At 37.6% G+C, this 11901-nt stretch overlaps 1 protein-coding gene across 5 annotated transcripts in view; it reads right to left on the bottom strand.

The window, feature by feature from the left end:
- The window catches only part of LOC127421982 (gamma-aminobutyric acid type B receptor subunit 1-like), a 71225-nt gene that overhangs the window by 55066 nt on the left and 4258 nt on the right, over positions 1 to 11901 (bottom strand). For 3 of the 5 annotated variants that reach the window (XM_051665261.1, XM_051665260.1, XM_051665259.1), the window contains 5 exons: positions 8803 to 8889; positions 7055 to 7119; positions 6793 to 6931; positions 3977 to 4162; positions 3831 to 3848 (listed from right to left, as the gene is read on the bottom strand). In XM_051665261.1, the coding sequence (XP_051521221.1) occupies positions 3831 to 3848; positions 3977 to 4162; positions 6793 to 6931; positions 7055 to 7119; positions 8803 to 8881 (487 nt within the window). In that variant the 5' untranslated portion in view covers positions 8882 to 8889. Of the gene's footprint in view, positions 1 to 3830; positions 3849 to 3976; positions 4163 to 6792; positions 6932 to 7054; positions 7120 to 8802; positions 8890 to 11049; positions 11896 to 11901 lie in introns of those variants that run through there. The other 2 variants (XM_051665258.1, XM_051665262.1) reach the window with 1 other exon arrangement.

The following is an 11901-nucleotide window of genomic DNA, read 5'->3' on the forward strand; positions in this document are numbered from 1 at the left end:
TGTGTGAACACTGGAATTAGCTGGTTTTCTGCATTAATTGGTTGTAGAATGTGATCTCATCTTCATCAAAGTCACAAGTATAGACAAACACAATATACTTCAGCTAACAACACAAACAATTATAATATTTCATGTCTTTATTGAACACATCCCATTAAATATTCACAGTTCTGTGGAAAAAGTAAGTGAACCCTTGAATTTAATAACTTGGCGATCCTCCTTTGGCAGCAATAACCTCAGCAAAACGTTTCCGGTAGCTGTGAATTAGACCTGCAGAACGTTCAAAGGGAATTTTGGACCATTCGTCCTTACAGAACTGCTTCAGCTCAGCCATATTCTTAGGATGTCTGGTGTAAACAGCTCTCTTGAGGTCATTCCACAGTATCTCAATTGGGTTAATGTCTGGGCTCTGACTGGGCCACTCCAAAAGGTGAATTTTCTTTTTTTGAAGCCATTCTGTAATGAATTTACTTTGATGTTTAGGGTCATTGTCCTGCTACATCATCCAACTTCTTCTGAGCTTCAACTGGTGCACAGCAACCCTGACATTATCCTGTAGGACATCTTGATAAACTTGGGAATTCACTTTTACCTTGATGATGGCAAGCATAAGCAGCCCCAAATCATGATGCTCCTTCCACCATTGGGATGATGTTTTCATGTTATTATGCGGTGCCCTTTTTATGCCATACATAGTGCTGCGTGTTCTTCCCAAACAATTCAACCTTCGTTTCATCAGTCCACAAAACATTTTCCCAGTAGCGTTGTGACATGTCAAAGTGGTCTTTGTCAAACTTCAGGCATGCAGGAAGGTTTTTGTTGGAAAGCAGCGGCTTCCTTCGTGGTGTCCTGCCATGGACACGATGCCTGTTGGATGTTTTCCATATAGTAGACTCATGAACAGAGACGTTAACCAGTTCCAATGAGTCCTTCAAGTATTTAGCTGTCACTCTAGGGTTCTTTTTTACCTCATTGAGCATTCTGCGGTGTGCCCTTTGAGTTATCTTGGCTGGACGGCCACTTCTAGGGAGAGCAGCCACAGTACTAAATCATCTCCATTTATACAAAATTTGTCTTATTGTGGACAGATGAATACCTAAGCTCTTCAAGATATATTGTAACAATTTCCATCTTTATGCAAAGCAACAATTCTTGATCGTAGGTCTTCGGAAATATATATATTTTTTTTTTTTTTGTAAGGCATGGGTCCACGTCAGCATGCTTCTTGTGAATAGCAAACTCAAAATGTTTAAGTGCTTTTTATAAGTTACAGTAGCTCTAACCCACAATCTCGTTTCATTAATTGGATGCCAGTTTTGCCAACTCCTGACTCCTAATTAGCTTTTTTTGTCATGTTTAGCCGAGGGATTCATTTACTTTTTCCATAGCACTGTGAATGTTTAATGGGATGTGTTCAATAATGACATGAAAGATTATAATTGTTTGTGTGTTGTTAGCTTAAGCACATTGTGTTTTGTCTATACTTGTGACTTTAATGAAGATGAGATCACATGTTATGAGCAATTGATGCAGAAAACAAGCTAATTCTAAAGGGTTCATATACTTTTTATTGCCACTGTAGATATATATACATATGTGTATATTCTATCTATTTTTTTTTTTTAGATGTTTGGTGTTTTATGTCTTGTACCCTTGTTTATTGTACAGAGTGTCCATGCTGAATTCCACTGTAAGAAAATAGCCCCAAGGGTATAAATAAAGACACTATCTATCTATACTACAAAAAAATATTTTAATCACTGAATTAAAACAGTATTTTGGGTTGTTTTTCAGTAAACACAACTAAAGTAAATTTATATAAATTTAAGAATGTTTAGATATTTTTTACTGGAAAACAGGAAATAGAATATTCAGTCTATCTATCTGCAGTACAGTATCTATCTATATATCCATCCATTCATCCATCCATACATCCATGAGATTTTATTTGTAGAACATCTTTGTACTTGCCCATAATGACAACTCATACAGCACAAATGCTCCAACAGCTCTCGATATTCACTCTCTCCTCTCCCATTCATTCTAAACACTCTAAAACAAGACACTATACCTGAAATTGATGACTTTCACCACTCCTAAACCTCAGCACCCCAGACACTGCTGTGACATTTGGAGCACTCTTTGAATCTGCCCTCTCCATATGCCAGTCATTAATTATTCACTCCTGATCTTTAGTTGTTATTTAATAAAAGAAAGGCTGTAGGTGCCTCCCGCAAGGCTATATAACTGCCACCTAGTTAATGTGATAACTAAATACACAATCTTTTAAAATAGGATGTGATTTAATGTACAAGGTCAATTCTAGTTCATAAAAGAACTGCATCCTATGGAATGTGAAAGAGGGTTTTATAGAAGGTTGGCAAACAAAAAGGTCACTTTTATGCTGTATTATACTTTAACAAGCATGGGAAGAGCAATGTAAACACCAGACCATACAAACATGCTCGAATTTACACTGTGCAGAAATACAAACACAACTTCATACAAGCATACACAGTGGGCAGAGATACACACAGAGCTACACACTTTGGCTGAGTGTTAATCTTCAGCCTGCTGAGAGTGCACTAAGTAGGCGGTGATCTCTCATTGTGCGTAAACACAGGGAGTCAGAGAGAGAGAGCATTTGCATTGCTTGATAGTCTAAATCAGCAGAGCTGAAAGGAATGAAGAATAATGAAAGGAAGGACAGAGGGATTGAGAGGAAACAAAGGCAATTAGATGAATGAAGTCGAGGTTGCTATAGTCGAGGTTGCAGTAGCTCTTGTGTTAATGCTGAGAGAGGCTGGCAGCCTGAAGGATTATAATGAGATTCTATAGTGATAGAAAAACAAGCTGAGGGGAGGAGACACAAAATTGTACAATGGGTAAAGTTATAATGATCTGATGGAACAGACAAGGAGAGTTGGCTTGTACTCGGATACGACGTGCAGTTACATAATAATAATTTATAAGTGGATGACTTTGGGGATAGATAAAAAAAAAATAGTATAGTGTAGAACGGAGCAAGTTGTCACACAGGGAAGTTGTCGCAAGGGCTATATCTCTGTAACTTTAAGGTTTTGTATGTTTTTTTTCAATTACCTAGTTCAAAATGGTCTTAAATTAAAGCAATTTTTCTATCCTTTTAATAAATTTCAAAATCATCATATTTTTGTATTCACTTTTGTGTAAACAAGTAAACACAATAAATTAGTTGATTTTACTTGTAACTTTTCAAAGTAACCCAAACCCGAGAAACTAGTCAAAAGTGAGACAGTAGCCTCAGTCTTCCCTATTTTTATGAATGTTATCTGGGAGTTCTGATATAAAATATTTACATTTTAAATGGAAGAATAATGGAAGAAACATAAATGAATAGGTTGGTAAAACAAGTTGAGATTAAAAATATGCAAAGCAAAAATAATCCAAAATATGTTGCAGTACATAAAGTTTTTTAAATATTATTTTGAACAAAAATTATTATTAGAATTTTTTGTTATTTTTCCAGAGAGTTTCACATGACTAATGGTGAAATACAGCCCTCTTGTGGTTGAAGGAATCTCCACAATTAAGATTGGAAAGCTATTTTGCAACACATATTTTCTATTGGAACAGACATTTGTGTGCCTTTCATAAAACTCTAAACAAAAGCCAATATGTGACATATGCTAAACATCAGACTTTGCTCTGTGTGTTGTTATTTTGCAACAAACTAACAAAGTGGCCTGTTTTTGAAGATTATGATGAGCTATTTCACTAAGAACTTTTTCAGAACTATTTTGGAAATCTTTGGAAATATTATATCTGATTAAAATTATTTGAGGTCTTACCTGTATAGTTCCTGTCATCTAATGATGGACAAATATAGGAGAAAAAGAAAACAAATTAGAGCCACATGTCAAGAGAAGGATTCATGTGAGGAAAACACATACATTTTTTTGTGTTTGTGTGACTGTAAACCTTTAAACATACTTACACACACAGAATGGTTTAGGCGAGTCCCATTTGCCCAGTTTAGTGCAGTGAGAGATGTTGAAACCCTCCAATAGGAAGCCAGCATGGCATCTGTAATGAAGAACTGTGCCCTCTACTGGTTGTCCAGGAGGCTGCAGCGCCACCCTTCCATTCTCAAGAGACATCCATGACCGCGGGCAAACCAATACTGAGGATTTTAACAACACTTTTAGCACATCCTGACCTTTTTTTTTTTTTTTTTTAGCACATGTGGATAATCTTGAAAATACACAGCCTTGAATTGAAATATATGAATGCTGTTGCATTATATGACAAAGTATTAAACCAAGTGACATCTGCAAACAAATTATATTAACTACCTTTACTTTTTACATTAGCAATATCATAACCAACTGGTCGATTCTTTTCATGGAAATGTATGCAAAAAAATAAATTAATTAATAAAAATAAAAAGGTCTACTCCCTTAAAGATATGAATGAAATAAGTGTCATGAGATATCTCACCAGTCTCTGTGACAGCTCTAGACTCTGCAAACTGCAAACAAAAATGTGTCCACGGGCTGCTGTCTCTGATGCTTTCTGCCTGTCAATCATTTTGCACGTTCTCATAGTAGGCCTATTGTAGTTGCAGCGAACTATTAAGCGGTAATGCCATTTTTATGCCATGCTGCTCATAAATGTTGTCAGTTGAGGGCGCTATTTGCTGCTGTTGTTTTTGACAACCGTTTCTGCTGGTGTTGGTCTCAATAAAGCTAATTTGCTATCTTTGGAGTGAGGGGTTTTGGCTAATCCAATGGTGCAGCTTGTTCTACATTGTTCTAATTCTAGAATGGCTAAAATCTCTTACAGCACCTTTAACTGTGGATATGTTCCATTAAGTCTGACAAGCAGAAAGTGTCTAAATGCTTTTTGTTCTAATTTTGAACAGTACATATATGGATTGTTTTCCCCATGCAAAACCTAACAAATGTCTTTTTTATTAAATATTTTGCTTGAAAAGTGTCATGCTTGTGCTATCTTTCTTTAAAATAAATGTCATGTGATTTGATATGATATTTTGTTATATAATGCAATGACATTCAAACATTTCTTAAGTTTGACTTAAACATCCAAATACTTTTTGAGCCTTAAGTAGGCTATTTACAGTGCATCCGGAAAGTATTCACAGCGCTTCACTTTTTCCACATTTTGTTATGTTACAGCCTTATTCTAAAATGGATTAAATTCATTATTTTCCTCAAAATTCTACAAACAATACCCCATAATGACAATGTGAAAAAAAGTTTGTTTGAAATCTTTGCAAATTTATTAAATAAAAAATGAAAAAAAAAAAAATCACACGTACATAAGTATTCACAGCCTTTGCCATGACACTCAAAATTGAGCTCAGGTGCATCCTGTTTCCACTGATCATCCTTGATATGTTTCTACAACTTGATTGGAGTCCACCTGTGGTAAATTCAGTTGATTGGACATGATTTGGAAAGGCACACACCTGTCTATATAAGGTCCCACAGTTAACAGTGCATGTCAGAGCACAAACCAAGCCATAAAGTCCAAGGAATTGTCTGTAGACCTCTGAGACAGGATTGTATCGAGGCACAGATCTGGGGAAGGGTACAGAAAAATTTCTGCAGCATTGAAGGTCCCAATGAGCACAGTGGCCTCCATCATCCGTAAATGGAAGAAGTTTGGAACCACCAGGACTCTTCCTAGAGGTGGCCGCCTGGCCAAACTGAGCGATCGGGGGAGAAGGGCCTTAGTCAGGGAGGTGACCAAGAACCCGATGGTCACTCTGACAGAGCTCCAGCATTTCTCTGTGGAGAGAGGAGAACCTTCCAGAAGAACAACCATCTCTGCAGCACTCCACCAATCAGGCCTGTATGGTAGAGTGGCCAGACAGAAGCCACTCCTCAGTAAAAGGCACATGACAGCCCACCTGGAGTTTGCCAAAAGGCACCTGAAGGACTCTCAGACCATGAGAAACAAAGATTGAACTCTTTGGCCTGAATGGCAAGCGTCATGTCTGGAGGAAACCAGGCACCGCTCATCACATGGCCAATACCATCCCTACAGTGAAGCATGGTGGTGGCAGCATCATGCTGTGGGGATGTTTTTCAGCGGCAGGGACTAGGGGACTAGTCAGGATCGAGGGAAAGATGAATGCAGCAATGTACAGAGACATCCTTGATGAAAACCTGCTCCAGAGCGCTCTGGAGCTCAGACTGGGGCAAAGGTTCATCTTCCAACAGGACAACGACCCTAAGCATACAGCCAAGATAACAAAGGAGTGGCTCTGGGACAACTCTGTGAATGGCCTTGAGTGGCCCAGCCAGAGCCCAGACTTGAACCTGATTGAACATCTCTGGAGAGATCTGAAAATGGCTGTGCACCGATGCTCCCCATCCAACCTGATGGAGCTCGAGAGGTCCTGCAAAGAAGAATGGGAGAAACTGCCCAAAAATAGGTGTGCCAAGCTTGTAGCATCATACTCAAAAAGACTTGAGGCTGTAATTGGTGCCAAAGGTGCTTCAACAAAGTTTTGAGCAAAGGCTGTGAATACTTATGTACATGTGATATATTATTTTTGTTATTTTTTATAAATTTGCAAAGATTTCAAACAAACTTCTTTCACGTTGTCATTATGAGGTATTGTTTGTAGAATTTTGAGGAAAAAAATGAATTTAATCCATTTTGGAATAAGGCTGTAACATAACAAAATGTGGAAAAAGTGAAGCGCTGTGAATACTTTCCGGATGCACTGTATATATTAATCAATACCCATTGCACAGCAGGGACATCAATAACTACACTTACAGCATCTGCTGAGCTGATTCATGTCAGTCCAGGTGCCATTGAGGAGGCACTTTCGGACCTTAGGCCCTACAATAATTCTGCTTCCTCTACAGATGTATTCTATCTCATAGTCCACAGGCAAGATCTGCACACTCCGGATCTACAGAAAGAGTGAGTGCATTTTTTTTAGATTGAATTTGGCATTGCTCAGGGTCTGTCATCCCATCAGAACTGACACTGATGTTTATAACAGTCAGTTTAATGTGCTGCCGTAGACTTCTACCTGTTCCTGAGTCAGTCCTCTGTAGCGTATCCCTCCATCTCTGGGTGGACGAATGATTGCACATCCTGAAAGAGAATGAGTAAGAGAAGGAAAATGGAGGATGAAAGGAATAAATGTGTAATCTCTTTAAAGCTTAAAAACACAAAAATTCCAGGTTATGTTCCTGGCATTCTAAATTTGCATTAAATAAATATTAATTTTGTATCCTGAGTTTGAATAATTGATGAGCTTGCATAGTTCCATTGTTTGCAAGTTGATTTAAACCAGTTGTATTGTTGTTTTTGATGTTGAGTTTGGTAACTTGTTTTGTGAAGTCTGAAGTTCATTTTCTACTCAAAATTATCTGTTCATTATTTAAAAAACTTATCTGTTGATTGTTACCATTATCGTGTGTTAAGCACCAAGTGTTGAGCGCTGTATGCGCAGCTCTGAATTTTGTTTTTATCACCAATAATGCAAGGTGATTTTGTCTAATAGACTACAAAGCATACATTAAGCTTCCCTGTGGAAGGCTTCCATGTGTCATGTGGTACATGATTAAATGCGTTTTAAAAAGCATTAAAATGCCAGCTCACTTTTAAAAGCATGGGTTAATTCAGTGCTATATTGAGTAAAATGTACAAACAAAAAGTGAGTAAAATTTACTTGAAACCGTGTATTGCAAAGTAAACTCTACTTGAGAAGTTCTAATTAAAGTATTAAGAATTGAGTCTTTACTTGAAAATATGGTCTGTTAAATTCACTAGCAATTTCTGCGTGGAAATTGTGTCCAAGGTTTATATATATATATATATATACACACACACACACACACACACACACACAGTACTGTGCAAAGGTTTTAGGCACTTAAGATGTTTCACAAAAACATTTGTCTTAAGATGGTATTTTCAGCTTTAGTGTGTCAATAAGAAATATAAATGTTAGACTCCCAAACATTACTTTTGCAAATAGAAAAGATTAGAATAGAAGAACAGGGAGCCCTGCAACAGATGGTATGGCCCCCACAGAGCCCCCCACTGAACATCGAGTCAGTCTGGGATTACATGAAGTGACAGAAGCAATTGAGACTGCCTAAATAGATAAAAGAACTGTGGTGAATTCTCCAAGCTTGGTACATCCTATCTGCCAATAACCAAGAATAACTGTGTCCAGGTGTACCTAGGAGAATTGGGGCTGTTTTAAAAGCAAAGGCTGTCACACCGAATATTGATGTAGCTTTTTTATGTTTACTGGACTTTGTATGACGTTAACTGATAAATGAAAACTATTTATGGCATTATTTTTGAAGACATCCTCACTATGCAAAATTTTTCACAAGTGCCTTAAACTTTTGCACAGTACTAATATATATATATATATATATATATATATATATATACATATACAGAGTATCATTTAAAACATGTACAGGCTACATATTACTTTTGCAATAAAAAGGGAGTACTGGGATTACAATCCATTTTTCCTCTATAGTATTACCAGAAACACGATCGCAAGAGGACTGAGAGCAGAACATTATTTGAAAGTCAGCTTACAGTACTGAAACAATCTGCCCTCCATTCTCACAAAACAATTGATGTGGACCACTTTAGACAATAGGAAGGGGATATTGTGGAACCTCCTTCTGTGATGTTATATCCAACATACACAGACCCAAACACTGTCCACACACACACACACACACACACACACACACACACACACACAGAGAGAGAGACAGAGAGAGATAGAGACATGCACATTACCTCCAGTCGTTGAATTATGTATAGACAAGATGAGAGTAGGAAGGAAGTAGAAAATTACAAGAAATAATAGCTGCTCCATTACTGCATCTGAACAAGAATGAGAGAGAGAGAGAGAGAGAGAGAGAGAGAGAGAAAGAGACATTAGAAATTACCAATAATATGCTTCATTTCAGCAGGTCAGAATTTATCCTTATTTCAAATCAGTTAAAACTGCTTGTGGCATGATGTGATCTTGCTGGTATTCAGATGTGTTAAACATACTAACAATAACTGGCTGTCTCATGTAATTACACCACACACAGTTGTGGAGGAGGACTCATAGAACATGGAGGCAGCTGCCATCCCTGCACTGTAAAGATTTTATGAGCTTTCTTTCAACCACTCTTACAGTGGAAAGCACATCCAGGGTGGGCCAAACAAGAGCATGCAATACAAACATAAGCACAGTTCAGGAAATCATAGCATTATACAGTGAGAGTTTTCATCAATATTGACTTGTGCTTTGAGTTTGAATACACATAGATAGATAGACAGACAGACAGATAGATGACAGACAGACAGACAGACAGATAGATAGATAGATAGATAGATAGATAGATAGATAGATGACAAAAAAGAATAGAAAGTGACACAGAGTGACAGGAGGAAAGCTTGGGGACTTAAAGCACTCCATGTCTTACAGTTGGGGGACAGAGACAGGAGATGATTCAGTGAGTTGTGGATCAGAGGGATCAGTTAAACTTTAAACACATCTCTACAGCACTCCACCTCATTAACTCCAGTATGGCAGCAAAGCAGGACACTTCAAAATCCTGAGTTCAGAGATTACAGTAATCCAAACATGCACATAGGAGGAATATGGTGCACTAAAAATGATTAGTTTATGTAATGTTTTACTGAAAAAGTATATATATATATATATATATATATATATATATACATACACACATACACACCGATCAGCCACAACATTGAAACCACCTGCCTAATATTGTGTAGGTCCCCCTCGGCCCCCAGCACCAACCTGCATCTCAGAATAGCATTCTAAGATGCTTTTCTTCTCTGAGTTACCGCAGACTGTCAGTTTGAACAAGTCTAGCCATTCTCTGTTGACCTCTCATCAACAAGGCATTTCAGTCCACAGAACTGCTGCTCACTGGATGTTTTTTGTTTTTGGCACCATTCTGAGTAAATTCTAGAGACTGTTGTGCGTGAAAATCCCAGGAGATCAGCAGTTACATAAATACTCAAACCAGCCCGTCTGGCACCAACAATCATCCATGCGATTATCTAATCAGCCAATCGTGTGGCAGCAGTGCAGTGCTTAAATCATGCAGAAACGGGTCAGGAGCTTCAGTTCATGTTTTCAACCATCAGAATGGGGAAAACAATGTGATCTCAGTGATTTGGATCGTGGCATGATTGTTGGTGCCAGACGGGCTGGTTTGAGTATTTCTGTAACTGCTGATCTCCTGGGATTTTCACGCACAACAGTCTCTAGAATTTACTCTGAATGGTGCCAAAAACAAAAAAACATCCAATGAGTAGCAGTTCTGTGGACGGAAATGCCTTGTTGATCTCAGCTAAACGTTACTTTGAGAGGTTACAGTCCCATTTGTGGAAACATTTTCAGCACCATGGACAAGGACTTTCGTTGGGCCCCTAAAACAACAAAAAGCAGCGATGTTTTATTTTTAAATAGCGCTCAATAACATATAGCATTACTATACATAACCTATATAAAAAAAATAATCAAATCTAAATCTAAAATTACTATATTCTCAGGAGGGGATGCTTCCCAGAAGCTTCCACATTAACATGGCTTCATGTAACGCCAGCGAACAGGACAGAAAGGCTGAGATCGAAATGGCATCCTACTCATACTTCTTCTGCCATATGTGTCTATTGCAGAAATAGTATGAGTAGTAGGCTAGTATGCAAATGCAAACTCAGCCAAAGTTTTCAATGTCGCCCGTCGCATCCTGAAAGATTCGAAGCTTCCAAAGAATTCGAAATTAATACGAAGATTCGCGATTCGAAGCGCGAACTGCTCCAACTCGAGTTAGATCGACCTATAAGTACACTGGTAACGAAGTTTTGTGTCCAGTGAAAACCGTATTTCTCCAGAATTTCGTGAAATCACGGGAACACTCCATCAAATAATAAACAAATCAACGCCTTTCATAAAAATACACACAAACGACTCTCAAAAACGCGCAGGCATCAGTTAAAAAGTGATTTACTCACGAAGGCCCGATGCAAGCTCCACCAGTCCCGACCCGAAGAAAGGAAACACAATATCCGTTCAATGAGTGTTCAAGTATATTCTCCACAAATATGATCTTGATGTCGCTTTGATAGTGCAAATAAAGCGTCTGTGCATCACATAACGGGACAGGTTTATGGCTTTTAGATAACTGTTTGTATTGCTTTGCATTAGATCATCGCAGGTGTAAATCACAGGCTACACAGATACATTATCTACACTAGAGCTCGGCAGGCTCATCCTTCCTCCTTCCTTCCTTTCCTTTTTTCACTCCCTCCTCAATCTCACTTAGGCTACTTGTGACGTAACAGAGAGAACGCAGCCTACGTCATTTAATCTTTGCATCACGAGTGATCTTCTGTGCCTTTAACATTTTAAGATATTGCATAATATCTATCCAACAATTTGTCTAATTGCTACATTTGCTGATGTATCCAACTTATGTGTTTTCTGTAAAATGGAAAAAGAAAGTCTGCATCATTTATTTTGTGTAAACATGTAGGCTGCAATCCCTTTGGCAGGATTTGAGTTCTTATTTGTCTCCATTTATAAACTGTAAGTTAATACTATCATTGATATATATATATATATATATATATATATATATATATATATATATATATATATATATATTCAAGTAATAAATATGCACTTGAACACACTGTAAATATTTTATAGGGGGAAAAAAAGTCTTGATTCTTTGCCCAGATTATTTTCATTTTTATTTATTTTTTTAGGTTGAACTAACTCAACTTAAATTTAATAATGGCGAGAATGACACATTTCTAAAATATCATGACCTTATTTATTTCTGCCTGAGAATTTATTTCTCT

This window comes from Myxocyprinus asiaticus, chromosome 31 (genome assembly GCF_019703515.2).
Source record: "Myxocyprinus asiaticus isolate MX2 ecotype Aquarium Trade chromosome 31, UBuf_Myxa_2, whole genome shotgun sequence".
Lineage (NCBI taxonomy): Eukaryota > Metazoa > Chordata > Actinopteri > Cypriniformes > Catostomidae > Myxocyprinus > Myxocyprinus asiaticus.